The sequence below is a fragment of the Etheostoma spectabile genome, chromosome 16, assembly GCF_008692095.1.
Source record: "Etheostoma spectabile isolate EspeVRDwgs_2016 chromosome 16, UIUC_Espe_1.0, whole genome shotgun sequence".
Taxonomy (NCBI): Eukaryota; Metazoa; Chordata; class Actinopteri; order Perciformes; family Percidae; genus Etheostoma; species Etheostoma spectabile.
Genome location: NC_045748.1, coordinates 10,668,499 through 10,688,230, shown reverse-complemented (window position 1 = coordinate 10,688,230; position 19,732 = coordinate 10,668,499). Strand labels below are relative to the sequence as shown.

General features: G+C 43.3%; 1 protein-coding gene and 1 long non-coding RNA gene across 2 annotated transcripts in view; both read right to left on the bottom strand.

Annotated features, from left to right (window-relative positions):
• lhx5 (LIM homeobox 5) overlaps positions 1–5,587 on the bottom strand; it is a 17,382-nt gene extending 11,795 nt beyond the window's left edge. Inside the window, exons 1-3 of the mRNA XM_032540142.1 lie at positions 4,722–5,587; positions 2,186–2,409; positions 978–1,255 (exon numbers count right to left, since the gene is read on the bottom strand). Coding sequence (XP_032396033.1) covers positions 978–1,255; positions 2,186–2,409; positions 4,722–4,894 — 675 coding nt within the window. The 5' untranslated portion in view covers positions 4,895–5,587. The remainder of the gene's footprint in view (positions 1–977; positions 1,256–2,185; positions 2,410–4,721) is intronic.
• Positions 5,588–6,397: 810 nt separating this feature from the next.
• LOC116704678 (uncharacterized) overlaps positions 6,398–19,732 on the bottom strand; it is a 13,891-nt gene continuing 556 nt past the window's right edge. Inside the window, exons 2-5 of the long non-coding RNA XR_004335752.1 lie at positions 19,724–19,732; positions 19,148–19,257; positions 8,406–8,912; positions 6,398–6,786 (exon numbers count right to left, since the gene is read on the bottom strand). The exon at positions 19,724–19,732 is cut by the window's right edge and continues 127 nt beyond it. This is a non-coding gene — a long non-coding RNA (uncharacterized LOC116704678). The remainder of the gene's footprint in view (positions 6,787–8,405; positions 8,913–19,147; positions 19,258–19,723) is intronic.

The window sequence follows — 19,732 nt, the reverse complement described above, 5'->3', positions numbered from 1 at the left end:
GAGAGAGAGAGAGATGTTTTCAAATGTAATGATGCTCACTTCACTATATTTTTTTATCCTATAATTTGCATCCCATTCCCACGCTGCTGTATCTATATCTGCGGCGTTCTTTCTGCTCTGAAATTAAGATCTATAATCCAAATCACTGACCATGGATATAATAAATCCTATGTTTTTTTTTTTTAATTTTTCTTTTAAGAATCATGTATTATTTCAGTAATCAAATGTGTTATACAGCCAGGAAATTAGTGAAAGGTGAGTCTAGTTTACGCCAAAGGCGATGCACAAACATGTTCTGCAGGATAACGCAAGCATAACACCACTGTTTGACCCTTTCTCTGTCTGTCTTTTCACCCACACACACACACACACACACACACACACACACACACACACACACACACACACAACCACACACACACACCACACACCACACATACTCTCTCTCTCTCTCTTTTAAGTAAGAGAGATTAATTATTTTAAGTAAAGCATTAAATAAAGCATAAAAATGGAGTAAGAATTCCAGAAGTTCAAAATTAAATTCAATAAAAATTCAATTTTGTCTTTTAAAAACAGAATCGTGGGAAAATAAAACCAATTTGGAGGAAACACAATGCTTCCACATACAGTAAATATGTATAAACTATTGGTAGAAAATTTAAACGCAAGATGACAAAAAAAATAATCTTTTCTATTAGTAAACTTATTGTTTGAGAAATTGTTTTGTTTGAGAAACAAAAGAGCATCCATTCCCATAGAGAGTGCGTGGTGGGACATGTCACTGCGGAGGGATTTGCTGCTAACAGATCCCACATCACGTCTGGACCCCGCTCTGATGACGAGGCCTTCAATTAGAACCCGGAGTGATGTCACCGATTTATAATCCGGGCATTTCTCTGTGATTTGTCTTTGTCTCTGCGGACCCTCCCTCGTTCAGCCCCACTGAGCCCACACAAACACAAACAGCTGATCTGTACCTGGATGACTCGCATGTTTAGTCCCGTTTCCTGGGCCAGCTGTTCCCGGATGTGCCGGGTCGGTTTCGGCGTGGCGACGAACGCGGCCTTTAACGTCTCCAGCTGCTTGGCCTTGATGGTGGTCCGGGGCCCCCGCCGCTTGGTCCCAGAGTTCTGCTCCTCGTTCTCAATATTGTTCGTTTCCTTATCTGAGGACGTGGAATTGTCCGTCTCCTTTATGTCGTCCTGTATCGGGTCCTGCAGATCCGGCGATAAACTCCTATCTGTACACGACGACACTGAGGGGAGAACCAACAGGACTAGGGTCACGATCCGAAATGTCAGGGGGGGGGGGGGGGGGGGGGGGGGGTAATTAGGCCTGGGCATGCACAGCGGCGATACAGGGAAATATGCATTCAAAATATGTTAGGCTATAGTTGACTGAAATGTGTTTTGTTTTTTAATAGAAGACGAAAAAGCCACTCGGGTTAGATTTGCAGGCCTACTGCACGCAGACATGTTTCTTTTCTTTACCTTGCCTATGCTATTTTTTTTTTTTTTATGTAGGCCTATTTATTTGTAACTTGCAGATTTGATGTCGGACATAGTTTAAAACATAGCACAAATTCAACGTAATTGACAATTTCTCATTGAAGGCAACGCAATAACTTGCACACATAGACATAATACATGTCACAATAACTTTCATGTCAAATAACACAGCTTATGCGCATAATGTGGCTGTAAAGAAGAAGGGAGCGCGCGATCCGGATGGATGAATAGACTGCGGAGAGAGGTGCGGCAAACACGGCCGGACTAACACAACAGCATCCCCAGCGGATCCTGGCGCACGATAATAGAAAGCCATTGTCCTGGGGAGGTAAATATTGAAGCCATTCATTTGACAAGGTTGTTGCGAAAGGCTCTCTACGGACTGATGGAAATGTTTATTTAAAAAAAAAAAAAAAAAAAAACAGAATCTTACAGGACATTTGAAGCCTCCACCCTCGTCTTTTTTTGTCCATTGAAAGACAGATTGCATTTAGGCTATATCATATTCAACCACAACATGGCGATGATAATAGATGATTTTGCTTTTGCTTATCTATATCAAACAGCAAACAAACACACAGCACACACACACACACCACACACACACACAACACACACACACACACACACACACACACACACACACACACATCACAGCTTATTATCGCGTAGGTTACCTGAGTTCAAGTTGACTTCATTAATGACCCCGGAGCTCGAGTAATCTTCCTTGCACACGAACTTGTTCTCGTCGATGACGTAGAGCTCCTCTCCCGTGGACAGCTGCTTGTTGCACACCATGCAGGTGAAGCAGTTGAGGTGGAACACCTTGCTGCGGGCTTTGCGCACCAGGTCGTTTGGCGAGATTCCCTGCAGACAGCCCGCGCATTTAGTGCCAAAGCGCCTGCATGGAACCAAATATTCACGTGAAATGTTTTTAAACAAAAGCCAAATTAACATTCAGTTTAGGCCCAAACATAATGAAAACACAAAAGCCAGCCGGTTTGGCCAACACAACGTTATAGCATTGTAATTATTCTTATTCTAAATCGACATTTTATGTCTATAATCCCGACACTCACTGCCAAAGGTCCAGAATTAAATCCGGGTTTTTTTGTGATTTTTTTTAAAGCAATTTGACAGCAATGTAGTAAATATTATCGGTGCATCCAAAAGCTTGCTTGTAGAATCCAATCCGGAACAAATTGCAAGTGCATAGAAAGTCACAAAATTGAGAATTTTAACATCATAAATAAAAACAAAATGAGGGGTAATTCCACGAGGTTTTCTTGTTGGGGAATAAAAAGAAAACACCCTTCAACTAGGATGGCTACGAGCCTGATAGAAATGCGCATATCTGTGGTAATATACAAATAAATACAATGGGTTATTAAAGCGTTATAATTTGGTAAGAATACATTATTCGAGCATCTACAATAATAACAGAGATCAAATTGTAATAATGGTAAAACTATTCTACCGCCAAGCTAATAATACACCAGCAAATAGCAGCACACAATCCAAAATTAAATAATAATAATAATAATAATAATAATAATAATAATAATAATAATAATAAAAAGGCTAAAAACCCAATGATTCTTATTTCTCACCATCCCAGTAAAAGCCCGAATAATCTTACCTAAGCAATTAATTTTTGTAAAGTAATTAATGAATAATAATTCACAATAAATACAAGGCATGTCTCCTTGTCTCTCTCTCTCTGTCGTTATTCAACTGGCAGTAATAGTAAAGGTGGTGGAGACCATTCAAACGGAAATTTAAAAAAAATAAATAATAATAATATCTAGCTTTAATAAAAAAAAAATCCTCGCGCTCATAATTTTGATGGAGGTGCTCTGACAATAACCCCACGCAAAACGTATTAGTGACAATCAACACATTGTAGCCACGTATATATAACAGGATTAAGCAGAGTAGGAGCATCTTAGCGTGAAAATCTTCTCTTAATCCATATTCACCCGCTCAAACGCCGAGTGGGAAGAAGACTCATCAATTTGATACACAAATAAAACCCAAAATGAATTCAGCAGAATTCCCCTCCTGGTTGGGAAGAAGACGTGTTGTTGTTTTTTTAATAGTATTTCATAACGGAAAGAGGTGAGACAACACACACCTGAGTGATATAAACAGTCAGTGTTCATCACCGGAGGCTTTTATTGATAGTTTCAAGCAGATGTTCGAGGCTCACTTTGGGCCTGCTGTACTTTCCAGTCGGCCTATCGGATGGGGGGGAGGTGGGGGGGGGGGGGGGGGGGGGGTGGGGTGCGTTAAGCCTCTGGTGAAAGCAACACTCTTTTGTGGAGCATTGTTTAAACACTAATGTAGGCTTGTCCCCCCATTTGCAATGGTATCGCTCCACTGTTCCTCTCTTTCACATACATGGCCAACCCCCCCCCCCCCCCCCAGCGAAAGGGCACAACTCTACTTACACAACAAATGGACATATTAGGGTGATTACTGTTTCGCCTGGCTAATGGCTGACCATTTAAATCCATCGCTTGATGGGACCTGCGGTAATATGATGGCCAAGGCCGCGCGAGGCCAATAATAGCGCGTCCGGACAAAAGGCTAATGTGTCTTACATGTCATTAGACAATTTGGGAGAAAATATACTGACACGTACGAATGAAAATGATGCTAAGAGAGAGTGCGACGGGACAAACAAGGCTTCACTCATCACTCAAGTACCTGAGACTTTTTTTTTTTAGGGAATTGTGCACCGGTTAATAGTCTAAGGGCTGTTTGAAAAAGTGTTATCTGATCTGGAAAATAGATATTAATGTTCAGCACAGAGTGCACGTGGCTGCACAATGAAATTATATTGCAGTCGTTTTATTGTAAAGGTCATATTCAAAGGCCACATTGTGACCAATATTTAATTTAAGAGACGAATAATTTTTTTTAAAATTTTGGACTAAATGAGTTATCAGTTGTACTTTTACATTACATAACTTTTATTTTACAAACCTGCAGGACAATAACATTGGCTTACACAGTTTAACCTATGACTTCATATTTTGACCCTTGTGCACATAGGATTTAAGTTAAGGCCCGACTCTGTGGGCTGCGTGGTCTTTGATTTATGTCTACATTTTTTATGAATGAAGCATCCGTGAAAAGTTTGCCCTAATCTTACAGTGTGACGCTCATTGTTGTGAAGAATAAGAGCTCTGAATCCAGACTCTCCGTTACCTGAAAAAGTCCATTTTGCAATAGAGCTTCCCGTCCCTGGAGAAGCACTTCTCGGTCAGGTTGCAGTTGCACTCGCAGCACTGGACGCACTTGGCGTGCCAGGCTCTGTCCAGCACGTTGAGGAGGAACCGGTCCAGGATGGGCCGCTCGCACCCGGCACAGTGGACCATCATGTCTCCGGCCTGCAGGGCGCCGAGTGCCGACCTACGGACTGCGCTGCTCGGACTGGGGCAACCCGGGTCTACGCGGAACAACGTCTTGGCTCCGGGAGGGTGTTCTGTCAGGCGAAAAGTGGAGGAACCTCCCGTTCACAGGCGGCGGAGTGACAATCCCCGGGAAGTGTTGTAGTCCTGCTCCTGTCTGCTCGCTGTCCTGCCACTTGTCACAATCCACAATCCAGAGGAGAGAAGAGAATTCAGCCGCGCCAGCTGATGGACTGCGTAATGGACAAACCGGGCATGTTTTCCTCTCGCGCGCGCAACTGTTAAAACATCATTATACACACGTGTTAATTTCTAATATTTTATCCCTCGCTCATGCTTTGTTTTGGGTCCAGTCATTTCCTCCGGGCTCGTCTCACGCCGCCACTTTCGCATCACTGTGCCTGCGTTATCACGAGGTTTTGCCAGCGCCACGCGCACCCTGCGCTCACATTGGATGACGCTCTCGTTAATTCCCGTGCCGGCAGAGCCAATCAGAGCACAGTTGTCATGGTTACACGTTTATAGCTGTAGCCTTCGAGCGAACCTGAATCACACACACCGTATAGACAGAAATCCCAGGGCCGAGAGGATGCTGGGTGTTTCAGACAGAGGCCAGCTTGAAGGTTTCATGGTGCTTCATTGAGACAACACTGGCTTTATGAGCTTCTCTGGTAGCACCCTGCGACATTTCTGATCTGATCTAGAAGTCCACAAACCACGACGAAGGCTATAGGTGATACCTGTCCAACAGGCGAGGGGAGACGCGTTTAAATGGCACGGCGCTGGCGCTGCCATGAATGCGAATAGATGCGATGGGAGTGGGAGTAGCCGAACAAGGGGCTAATGCTACACAGCCTTATAATGGCCTGCTGACAAAACGCTCCTGCATTACACTGTGGCCGTGCAGGGCTGCGGAGGAGGGGCCGCGGGCCTTTTCTCATGCAGAAAGCTATTTACAGGGAAATGCGTTGGATTAGGTGCAGCTCATCAATAGGGAGAGCCCGGCCGCCCGGTGCGTTAACAGAGTGGCCGCCGATCGAAGCGAATTTCAATATTTACCGAACAGCCTCGTTTTGTTGGTTTGCAGTCAAGCAAACATGCAATACGCTAATTCATGTTAGTGGATGTGTGAGAAGCATTTTTTTTTCTTTAATGATGACTCATGGTAATGACATTAGGTGTGAATTTTGACTCATTTTACACGATTATTGGTCATCCGAGACAACATTTAGAGAGGAACAGATAAACAACAAGCTTTTTAGCATTAAGAAGCTGAATGGACAATATATTAACATTTAGTCTTATCTATGTCTCTCTCTCTCTATCTATCTATCAATGTCAGTTTATTTTATGATCAGTTGCCAGATAAAATTCAAATCAAAATAAACTGAATAATTAATTGTTTATTTTTGAAATTGCATTAATTTGGCCTATATTTTTGTTTGACCTAAAAACTTAACCAGACACTTAACATCAAAAAATAGTCCATATATTGCTAAAGGGCACCGTATTGGACAGGAGAAGCCAGGTATGGAACCACCAACTTTACAAACAATGGCCACCTTAGCTTTACGCATCTCTTTCTTTCTTTCTCACTTCCTAAACTGATGGCTGTTTGTTTTCCTGACTGTAATGTTTCCTGTGTTCTCGCACCCTTAAATGTAACATTGATAGAACCATTAGAAGAAGTCTCCACACCTCTAATCTCCGGTTTAATTAGTGTTTTCCTATCAAAACTACACCCGAGTGTGGATTTATCCTCAGGTATCAGTGGTTTAACCTGTGTATTCCGGGCCTTTGTACAGACAAGGCTGAATGAGTTTTCCCCAATTATCCGAGCTCCTAACACAGCGCCCTTTAGCCTGTAAAACAAGGGAGACAAAAAAAAAGGGAAGGGAGGGGGGGGGGGGGGGGGGGGGGGGGTGTTCTGGAGGAAATGGTGGGAAAAAGAGCATGTGAGGCAAATGCTCTTGTTTGAATGTAGCCACATCACATTGTGCAAAAGAAAAGAAAAATCCTGTTTGCTTTTGCTGTGTACACCCAACGTCACCCACAGAGCGAGACACTCACCTGGAGAAAAATGCAGGAGCTGTCCGGGGTACTAAAGAAGGAAAGAAGCACCAAGGACAGCAACAGGCTTTTCTCCTTTCAATGGGAAATCCTGCCTTACATGATCACACACAGCATCTGAAGAAACATGTGTATATCAAATGGATTCTGACAAACTGGTAAGAAAACTGCCTACACTATGGCCTTGGCCCTGGCGTCCTCCTATAGAGACAAAAATCAATTCTTCAAAACACTTTTACACCTTTTCCTTTAAGGACTTTACATCTCTATTTCCCTTTGTCCAGATGAGGTTTCTTAAGGTTTTGTAGATTTATGTCAGTCTGCAGAGGTTTGGACACCACACTTATAAAGATGAGTTTTTCAGGTGGAGCAACACATGACACATCATAATATTAGCTGAATATAATGTATAAACACACCAATCAGACAATTTCATAGTCTTTTAAAATTGTGTCAACGAGCCATAATTAAATAAAACACAGAATGATGTATTCATCTGATTCATGTCACTTAACTAATGGCTGATCAGACTTTTATTAAGAGTCATTCCGTTGATACCACAGTAACACATTTCTTAATAAAAACACAAGGAACTCCCTTGCATTCTCTAACATTCCAAAGCAAAGCTCACATTTCTGGATTTCAGATATTTTACGTGCTCGGAGATAAATCCTCTCTGTTGCCTTCGGACAAAATATTTCCGAGAAGTATTTTACGCAGGTCGAAGCGCTGAAGGGTGGATTGCTGCTATTCAGCACTTGAAATGAAGATCAGGAAGTTACGAAAGAGGATCCATAAAGGATTCCAAATCAGAATTTTGTACAACTATTTTATCAATAAAAACACTTCTTTGTACAACTATTTTATCAATAAAACCACTTCTTCTTTTTTATTCTAGAGGATAGAAGCTTTGTTTGTATAACCCTTTACTGCGTGCATACAGGCCATCGCAACACATATTTCTCAAGGACCAACATCTGAGCATCAGTCCCCTTTCTTTGCTAAGAGGCCTTCATGAAACACCTCCGCAGCTGCATATCTTCGTGTCTCTGTCAATCTTTTTTTAGTTTGTAATGCAAAAGGAGTCATTTAAACGCTGTAAGCAATGTCCACAAACCCGGTACCCTTGGTGTCCCTTCAGCACCAACTCCCACAGAATCCGTGCCCGAAGGATGACCGAAACAAAGGTTAGTGTTTGCAGTAATTGAATTTCAGGAAGTATTTTTTAAATACAAGCAGAAAGAACCTTCTTCCTGGTGAAGTAGCTTGTTATTTGTGGTTGCTGCGGTGCACTGTGAATTGAAGCCATAAAGGGAAAAGAAGAAGCTAGAAATAATAACCTGAAAAGAAGCAGGTGCATAGATAAATGTGAAACATGGTGAGAACATTTAAAAAATAACCCACCTCCCACCTTTACTGCTCCACTCCCCTCCACTCTGCACCTAGACAGCATGGACACCTGAGCAGACTTCTCCTCCTCCCTTCCCCGCAGCCGCCGTTCCATGCATGCGGTGTCACCCCAACCCCAAAGACGCGTGCGCACGCATACACGCTCACACACATGTACTCTCAAGACCACCTCCAGGGCCCCTCTTTGGCAGGGCCAGTCCCAGGGGAGAGGTTAGTATGATGGATGTCTGACTGGTAGCCCTCCCTTAGGGCCTCCCTCTCCGTCACCTCTCTGCGCTCTGAATTAAAAGGCCGTTTGTCTCCTCGGAGTCCTCAGCTGTAGAGCGCCGGCCTGCAATTTCACAGCACTCAGGGAGAGAGAGGGAGACCATTACAGAGGAGGTTGTCAGGGGAGCCATCAGAGCCCGGACACGCCTGAGGGACTCTCTCTTTCCCCTCCATCTTTCTCCGCTCCCGTCTCCTTCTGCTCAGCCCTCCAACACCTCTGTCCCACTGGAGGCAGCCAACCCTGCACTCACAAACATATCAATATTCAAGAACTCCCTACATTAGAGCATGTATTCCCCTATATGCATATACGCGTACACACATACAGTATAACGCACACACACGCACGCACACGCACGCACACACGTCATTTTTAAAATTCATCTCTCTCTGTTTAAATAAATAAACACATCTATTTATATAAGGTAAAGCAACACTATGGAGCTTCTGAAAAAATTGATATAAGCACATTATCTTACTTTTGGAAATGAAAACTGGAATTCATAAGAAATAAAGCATACTCCTAAATAATTCAATACACTCAGGGAATTTGCTGCTACAATCTTACTTTGTATGACCAGTTGCTTATGGAGGCTAATGTTATTGGACTGTAGGTATTGCTGTATATCTGACATCCCAGAGTCAGTTTGTCCTTTTGTTACTCTACGTTTTAACATTGAATCCCACAGTTAAAGTCACTTGTGGCCGCAGTGGCCGCTGTTCAGCAAACGCTCCACAGGCCCGCTTTAAAAGGAGAACACCGGAGTTATTCATTCCATGGAAAGACCAAAGCCAACAATGCATTCGGGGTTGAGTATGCTTGAAATAAGTAGTTCGTACAACGTTTCGTCCAACCACTGTTTACGTTTGATCCGATTGGCCACGCTTGAAGGTGGGGCGAAAAGCCTGCGGTCATAGCCGCCTCCTCCTGGCTCTATCCCACTGCTTCTTTGATTTCTTTCCAAAAACTCGGTGCCTTCTGCGCGTCTTTGTAGACTCGAGCCAATGAATTGAACACAGCGCATGCTTTTGGACCAGCTCTCACGTTGTGCACTCGGTTGAGCACGTGCAAAGTAACAGAAGTAGATGTGTGGAGAATAAAAACAGCTTGACAGAGACCCTCTGCACACCTTTCCAATTTTTCATTAAAGTAGCTGTGCTCGTTGGATTGTCCATTTCGAAATACCGATCAAGGCTGTGTAATGATATAACAGGTACTCGGTTTGAAGCATACAGACCGCTTTCTTCTTGTCTGTGGCACTTAACCCCACACCAGTTAATTCATACATAACATGTACATATTTAAAACGGGTCATAAATATATGTATATACATATATGGTTAAATTTTTTCTAAAATAGCTAAGCAATTTGATTTTTTATCAAACATTACTAAAACAGGAGAAAGTAGTTTTTGTTGGGGACTGTTTCTAAGATAGGACAGCTTTAGGCGTGAAAGGGGGAACAACATGCAGCAAAGGGCTGCAGGTCGGAATCAAACCCATGACCGCTATGTCAAGGACTGAGCCCCTGTTTATGGACGCATGCTCTACCAGGTGAGCTACCCAGTCTTTGACAACAATGGAGCTCTATGGCACAGAGAGAGAAGATATATCTGGCTGTGATACGCAGAAATACATAGTTGATTGTTGGTTTTGGTCTTTTAACTAGATCTTTCAACATTAGGAAAAATATAGATTATTGCCACCTATTAAAACAAAAACAAATGATACATTAAGCCAATCTGTACAAACAGTATGTATAAAGAAGCCTTCCCTCTGCATGTGTGAAGAATATTTAACATTCATTTTCTCAGTATTGTCTTTGTTTTGTAGCCATGAATTTTCTATTTTTTTTCCCCCTTTCTTCACACTTTCAGCTTTTCTCTTTGTCCTGAATTAAAAAACCCACGGAATTGATTTAAAAAAAAAAAAAAGTGCATGGAATTAATTTGATGTGAAGTATTTGTGATGTTATGTGAATCTGCACTGGATTTAATAAACGTTTTATGATTAGAAGGACAGGCAATTTGGGAAGCTAGCATCAAGGAAAAAAAGACTCAATTCAAAAGCTCAATTCACACTAGAGGCCGGCTGATAAAGGATTTTTAAGACCGATACAAATATTTGGTTATTTAAATAATGATTAAAAAAAATCCGATATGCCAATATATCGGCCGATTATTAAAAAAGAAATCCAGAAACGCGTTACAAAACATAACAGATTAACAGATTTCCTTAACATTAGTTATTTGTAGTTATTTATGAGTTCTCACTAAAATAATATGATAATAATTTGTTTTATTGTCACAACAGAACAGAGGAACATCAAAATATATTAAGGTTCTGATAACTAAAATGTATAAAATTACAAACTTAAGATATGAAACTTTGTTACAAGTCGTTTGGACGAAAAAACATTAACAAAAAAAAAATCAATGTTGCCAACAGGGGCGTTGTAGAGCGTCCTCTGGTGGACAGACCACGCAACGCCAACGCACATAACATGGTTAACAGTCCGTTTTTATTTTTTAAACATTGATTTATCAGAAACATTTATTTGTCATTAAAAATTATTCTGATTATTTTGATTTTTTTTTTTAAATCACCCATTATAAATGCAGATACCTGTAGATTGGGATATGGCTAATATCGGCCCACCGATATATCGGTCGGGCTCTAATTCACGCAAATAAAGTCAAATACCTGAAATAAACAATTCAAACAACCACATTCACCTTTCACCCTACGAGCACCAAATCCCACATTATTCCTCGCACAAACACACACAGGGACACAGGCACACGCACACACACCCACACACACAAACACACATATGCACACACATATCCACAACCCACGCACACACCACACACCACACCACCACACACAGATATGCACACACAAAGCACACACACACCACACACACACACACCACCCCAAAACACACCCACACACACACACACACACACACACACACACACACACACACACACACACACACACACAGATATGCGGTATCCTATGTAGCACTTGTGAATAGATAATTGGAACATTGTTCCAGGTGAGCAGGAGTAGAGATATTCTTCCAGCAGTCAACCGGTGGGTAAAGTGGTGTGTGGCTTTATGCGGCACAGTGTAAAAAGAGACAGGTGAGTGGGATCTGGGTAGTTGTGGAGAGTAAAAGCATGACTGCACGGCTCACACTGTGTTGAGTTCAGCCCCCGTCATTGAGATATAATGAGGGAGATCACCTTTCACTGTGGGCCATCCTAATGAGGTAATGAATGGGGGGTGTGCATCGCACCTTTGGCCTCACCTACTCTATTAATCAGAGTAGGGTCACACACACAGCCGCCAGGACACAACCTCCCCCATCTGGCAGCACTAATGGACCAAGCGATGGACTGAAGGTGCTTTTAGTTAAAGAGCTGTGGTAAGTAACCAGGAGAGGAGAGGAGAGAGGGACGATCATCATTTCCTGGGAAGAAAAACTAGAGGAAATACAAGGGGTGGAGGCAGCTGACTGGGAGAATGTTTCACACCTCCGAGGTAGTAGGAGGGAGAAGTGTGTGCGGCGGCGACCTTTGACCTCATCTCCAGCCGCCTGGAGGAAGGATCAGGAGGGTCAGCCAGCTATCTGGACCGCCCATGGCAGCATCAGCAACTGGCAGACATTTACTGTATGAACCACGATGAAGGACTGTGTTTCATCTCATAGCGAACACCGCTCGTCTACCGTCATGCAAGGTGCTCACGTTAACATTAGCTAGTTAGCAGGAATTCCATTAGTATTGTATCTCCTTTTTGCTCATGAACCAAAGTGTGACAAACACATTTTTTGACGTGAGGGTGGTGCTAGATTAAAAGTCAAAAGTCAGTAGGACTCATCCTCTTGAGGCCGTCCATTTCTTGCAAAATGGCGTGCAGAGGGGAGGAGAAAAATAAGAGAATAAAGAGTTACGCTAAAAGAGAGAGTCTGGTGAAGATAATACCTGGATAATACTGTAGCTTTTGAGGAGGAGCGGGGGGAGGGGGGGGCTGCTTGTCCAACTGCCACTTTGCTCGTTTGAAAGCCATGGTCTCTCTCTCTCTCTCTCTCTCTCATGGGTTGGCCCATTTCTCTGGGTGGGCATAGCGGAGAAAGAGGCGGCAACCTCGCCCCTTATGACCTCATAAAGGGGCAAGATTCCAGCTCGGTCCATCTGAGCTTTCATTTTCTCAGAGAGAAGGCAGAGCAGGATACCCAGGGCTCGGTTTACACCTATCACCATTTCTAGCCACTAGGGGACCATAGGCAGGCTGGGGAAACACATACTAATGTTTAAAAAAACTCATAAAGTGACATTTTAATGCCATGGGACCTTTAAATCTGTTATTCAGGGGTTTTTCCCTTAAAATGAATGTCAGAAATATTCAATGTTGTTGCTTTTCAAAGAATATACAATTGAGAAAGATTTAATTTTCTTTTCCAATACTACAGCTATTTAAATTATTTAGAAAATGTGTTTACATTGCACTCCTTTAAGACTCACTTGGATGGAAGCCAGCTGGATTACCGTTGGTTACACGGACAAAATGGTGATTACATAACTCCTGCTACGAGATGTAAACAAACATGATAGAAATTAGTTTATGATCCTAGTAAAATTGTCAGATGCATTTGTATTTTCCTCACTGTATTTATACACCCTCCTGCATTGGTCAGCTGTGTGCAGCCGAAGAAGGTGAATTGTACTGGACTTGCTAAAGTGGGAAGGCTGGGCCAAAAAAACGTGGATGGAGGGAGGAAGGGGGTAATCTCAGCTATGTATGTGCTCTCAGCATCCCGTCCTCCCCTGGCTAACCGCACCGGCGGCCACTTGAATTAGCAGCAGAGGATTATGGGCAGAGAGCCTCATTAATCTGGGCAACAAACAGTGGCCAGTGTGAATATTTGCACCCAGAAATTGAAAAGATTAAGTCCTATTTGACAATGACTGGCAGGCTCCGTGCTGCAAGAGGCTACTGTTAAATATTCATATCCTGGACTCCTTCTCATTCTCGGGCTGTCTCGTGTGTGTGTGTGTGTGTGCGGGTGTGTGTGCGTGCTAAATAGAAGCAATGTGCAAAGACAATAAGCTAAGTTCTATTTGTGTTGATCATTATGAGCAATCGGACTTATGAACTGAATATTTTGTTAATAGCAAATAGACAAAACAGCCAAATAAAATCAAATCTATTGAGTTAATCAGGACAAATGAAGTGTCATTTAAACGAATACTTTTATATTTTTGACCAGCAGAAGAAGGATCTAGTTGCAGGGTTTTACAGACAAAGGCCCCTTATCTTAAAACACACACACTCACACACACACACACACACACACACACAACTGACCAGAAAAGGAGTGAGGGTCTGCTGTGACATCCCATCGTTCTGCCTGCCTTGTCAGCCTAGCAGGAGATTCCCTCCTCAGCAAATACACCTGCTATTCATTTCCTACAAGGCAGAGAAGGCTCGCCAGACCTAACAAAGCTATTTACCCACCTCCAGCCCAGCCTGTGCAGACGCTATCGCTAATGTTTTCCCTTCTGCAGGAGATCAATATGTTTGGAAGCAGACAAACAACCCTGCTCTGCCAGGCAGGCTCTTCCCGTTTAGCAGGCCACCACTGGGGGCCCTGACAGCAGATGTACACACCCGAATCAACAAGCAGCGCTTCTCCAGAGTCAACACTGGACACGATCAACAGGGCGGGATATACAGTGCTAAGAATGAACACCGCGGCCCATATGTGCCATACCAAGGATCAACACTCATCCTCGCTCCTGTGCCAAGTCATGGCTGCTTCCAGAAAACAAGCCACAGAAGGAATATTGATTTAGGCACGAGCAGGGAGAATTATCACAGAAATGTAAAGCTGCTGGAATAAACATAAAGCTTTACGGTGATAGAAAGCTGGAGAGCAGCACAGTGTGGAGATGTTTGAGACAGGCGAAGCAAAATGATTCAGACAGGTTCAGCTTTCCACCAGATAAAACAGTGATATAAGCTTAAGTAAACAACAGCAACCAAACCAGACAATACAAACAGCAAGAGCCAGGCTAAACTAACATCCAGGTCCCTGATCTTCTCCTCTGGATAACCCTGCATGCTCTCTATGGCCTCCTCTCCTCTTCTCTTGTTTCCTTTCCTCTCTTCTCATTTCCTCTCCTTGTTTCCTGTGCTCTGGTTCTTTGCCTCTGCTCTCAACTATTTTACTTGTTTTTTCGCCTTATTTCTAATAATAGGGTCCTCTCCTTGTTAACGCACCTTTTTTCCCTTGCATCTCTTCCTCGTCCTCTCTTCATTTCCTCAGATTTCAACTCTTACCTTGTTTCCTCTCCTTGTTTCCTCTTGTTACCTCTCCTCTTGTTTCCTTGCCTCCCTTCTTATGTCCTCTCCTTGTTTCCTCTCCTCTGGTTCTTTGCCTCTGCTCTCACTTCCTCTCCTCTCAACTCTTTTCCTAGTCTTGTTTCCTCTCCTCTTTACCTCTCCTCGTTTCTTTGCCTCTCCTCTCTTGTTTCTTCTCCTCTTGCTTCCCTTCATCTCCTTTCCTCTCATATCCACTCGTAGCAGATTTATTTATTTGATTAGCATAATGCACATTGATCAATATTTCTGTAAATGCGCCAGTGTTCACCAGTCGGCTAAATTTCGTGTCCTCTTTTCAGGCCTTTTCTCTCCTCCCCTCTCAGACCCTTTATTTGTTTCCTCTCCTCTTACAGTAGATCTCCTCTCCTCTTATTTCCACTCCTCTAGTTTCCTCTCCTCTTCTTTCCTCTCTCTCAGCTCCCTCTGGGTTTAATTTTTTTACATCTTGTGTTTTTATTTGCAACATAATGCAGGACCTGGAACCTGTGTGTGTGTGTGTGTGTGTGTGTGTGTGTGTGTGTGTGTGTGTGCCGCGCAATTGATTAAGAAAAATATCAGTGAACAGGAGAGTCAATGCTGTGCATTTGAATGTTCCTTTGCTGAGCAGCTGTGTGCAAATGTTGTCTGTGTGTGTGTGTGGGTGTGTGTGTGTGTGGTGTTGTGGTTGGTGTGTGTGTGTGTGTGTGTGTGGTGTGTGTGCACATGCTGAAGGTGGTCTTGGGGTTGATTTCTGGTTTTAACATGCGTGCGTGTCGTTCTTGTGTACGTGCAGGGGTGTGTGTGTGTGTGTGTGTGTGTGGGAGTGGGAGTGGCAGGGTGAGTGTGTTAAATTGTTCTGTGTTGTGGAGATAACACCGGATCCCTATCAGCTGCATCAGGGGGCTTAAGACCCCGATGGGCGTGAGGGGAGAATGAATTTTCCTCACTACTCTGCATATTACAGGATTACACTGCACCTTTAGATATGCTTGGGCTGAGCCTATCTCTGCCTTATGGCTATACTCATGTAGATTATTGAAATAGACTGTCACACAGTGAATGAATTGAAGCAACACCACAGGGACTGCACCGGGTCCTGAAATGAAATACTTCGAAGTGAGATAACCGTGATAGGATTTTGCTTTTTGACAATGTTCAGACAGAATACAGTAGTTCTTTATAATAATGCAACCTCAAGTATGTGTGCACGCTGTCCTATAAAAATGTTTACGTGAACGTTAACCTGAACTGCAGCCAGCGAAATCAGGGGCCCCCTCAGTCATGCACACACCTGCAACGAGCTCACACCAGCTGCAACAGAGTTTTCCATCCACTACAAAGTGGTGCACTAGTGCCACATGCAGAGGATGTGTAGGAACAGACTGGCCTCTGGGCTCGACGGCGGACAAGCGGGGGGGAACACAGAGTGCAAGGAGGGGCCATCTTCTTATTCTCTTTTCCCCTCAGCGCCTCCTTCGCTCAGCCCCGTCTCCCCCTCCCCGCAGCCCCTGGCTAATTACTCCTTTTTTCAAATGCAAAGCAGCGGCAGAAAGTGAGATGATTTCTCGGCGGCCCGCTTTAGGGAAGAAGCGAGGAGAGAGGAGAGAAAGAAAGCCACGGCAAGAAAAGAGGAGCGAGAAGAGACCAGAGAGGCTGAATGGAAGAAAGAGGTGACTTTCTTTCCCCGGCTGGCAGGGACCTTTGAAGTTGGGCAAGATGGAGAGGGGAGGTGGGGGGGCTTTCTGTGAGGGGACGGAGGTAAAAAAAAAAACGCGAGGGAAGATCGTGTTAACGAGATGGCCTCTAAAGACGAATTAAATGGTGGGAGAAAAGAAACACGATCAGGCCTGGCCCTACTTATAGACCCCTCACAGACTCACTCTTTTCAGCGCCGCAGAGGTGTTCCAAAGCCTGAATTCCTTAGCTCAGCTCTTTAAAAGGCTTGGAGTGTGGGGTGTGTGAGTGAGGGGCTGCGTTGGGGGCAATAGGGTGGGTGTATGAGTGCAAATGTGTCTGCGGGAGGGTCACCCGTCCTTTAGTCACACATCCCAGCACCTCAATGGGGAGGTCAGGGACTTACACACCGATGGAGGGTCAGAAGTGGCAGGGATTACACGTCTGCTCTAAGCCCCCTAGATCCTAGTGTTTTCACTCCCTCTCGCTGTTTGTTGTTTTGTGGCAGAGCAGACGAAGGAAAGAAAAGGAGACGGTCGGGGGAATTAGTGTAAAGCTCGGGAGATGAATGGGCATCTTATTCGCACCTCTTGTTGGCTGTTTTTCAGCCCCCCCAAAACAGCCCTCCCATTCCTTGTCGCAGTGAAAGCATGTTAGGGTTGCCTTTGTGCGGACAAAAGGAGACTCCCCTCCTGGCTTTCATGCTCCTGGTAGAGCAACAAGAGGATTTGGCCCGTCGTGCAGCGCCCAGAGCTGCTCCGGCTTTGATTGGACCTCGGCAGGAGAGAGCTCTGCCTCTCTTTCTTGATTAATCAAGTGATTCCAGTGCTCTCAATAACACCTTTTTTTTCTTTACACACTCTCTCTGTGTCTCAATAATCCCCCCCGCCCAAACACCCATCCCGACAACCCACGTCTGTCTCCCCCCCCAACTGAAGAACACTTTTTCATCAGATTTTTTTTCATGCGCTTCATGTGACTTTGTGCTAATCTAATGTGTGGGTGTATTTTTTTCTGTGCTTATCACCACTCACGCATGAAAACATTAACAGGACTAATTTAGATAATTTTTTTTTTTTTTTTTAAATACAAGAGTTGACCTGATGTGTCATTCAAAACACAAGTGCCTTCAACGGTGGGATAGGATTCTTTTCTTCCGTAAACACAGTTTCAGATTATCAGATTGTCATTTGATTGTTTCTAAAAACAAATCTCTTCAGCTCATGCATTATTCTGCTCTTGTATATGATTTATATGCATTGAAATGTAGTCACGCTCCAAAGATTATTCTATTATTATTTCCGATGTATCATACTATCTAGCGCATCAAGTTCAATCAAATTAAATTAATTTTTAGCTCAGTTCAATTCAATTTGAAGGCTAAAGCGCACTGTCAGCTATCATCGGCTGGTGTGAATAGTGTGAAGAATAAACCAGGGAGGGCTGAGCACTTGAAGCTGCAAATGATGTTTTATCATTATTAAGTGGGTGAGCGGTCATCGTGGTTGATCCACTTGAGTTTCAGCTCTGGCGGTGCAGAGAATATCTGTGAATGTACAGCATATCAAGAATATTTACAGAGGATGCACTGTAAAAGCTTTTTCGTGTTCCAAACTTTTTAAATGCATCCTGGATATTTCCAGTTGCAGTATTTGCCAATATCAAAATGATGGAAATAAACTTGGACACAATCTGTTTCCTAGCAACACAATTTCAATGACACACTCAATGGCATTGTATTAAAGGGTCCGTTAACTCAACTTCAAAATACTTTTAACCGCTGAAATAGTCCTGATAAATGCTGCTGACACCATGTCCAGGGGGTTGCTACTGAGTAATGGGGACTCCGACACCAGCTGACATCCAGACACTGCCCTCTGACCCGGCTCTGCTAGCTCCCACAAGCCAACAGTTGGGTGAGGTTTTACACCATATGCAGGGTTAGCTTGTCGCCCTAAATTACAGTGGAGTGAATAAATGAACACATACACCACCCTCCCCAGGTTTAAGAAGAGTTATTGAAAAATATTGTAATATTTTACAGGAAGAGAGGGATTTGATGCATATTTAACCTTCATGTTGTCCTTGGGCCAAATTGACCCGTTTTCGGTTATTTTATTATTTTTTGGTCACAAAAAATGGGCCGTCGAAATAAGCGTTGAAAATGTCAACAGTAAAAATATCAAAAAACTTTGGGAAAAACACCAAAAACGATTAAAAAACGAAAGATAATAATGTTGCAAAAAGTGACCATGGTTGATGGGAAGACAACCCAAGGGTTAAGATATAACAAGGGTTAGCTGAATTTTGAATTTTTATTTCACTTTCACTACCCTGACAAACCAGATGGTTTGGGAACACAAAACCATCTAAGAAGCCCTCACTGGAAAGGGTTTGGAAAAGGGGAGGCGCTTACAAAAAAGAAAATACCTGGTAGGTAATTGGATGAACCATCTGTCTGTCACATCCGCCATTTTTGCCCATAAACCACGCCCGTAGCTGCCAGTAGCTCCTCCCCGGATGCTGATTGGTTCGGTGAGCTGGAAGTTCAGACACAAACACATTAGGTGGGAGCCTGGGTGAGGGTCAATAGGGACCCAGCAGCGGATATTGGGGGCCCTGTTGCATACTAATTTTAAAACAAGCTCTGTGTGCTGCATTAACATAATAAAATCTTTTTTTTCTACATGCAGTGCATTATAAATGTCTATGAAGAGACAAATGTGCAGATATACCTGTAATCCGGTTGGGATTTTATTATTTATACATAAAGAAACTTAATATTTGTATTCCTGTGTACACATACAATCAGGCTCAGATTCCTTTGACTTTCTATAGAGAACAAACCAGATGAGATCACATAGGTACATTAGTAACACACTACTTCCATTTGGAATATAAATACTTCATATTGATAGTGATCGGCAAATTCAACACAACGTTAGCGTCATACACGCACATTATTCAGCTGCCTTGTGAACGCAGACAACAGTTTCTCCATCTTACCAGAGCTTC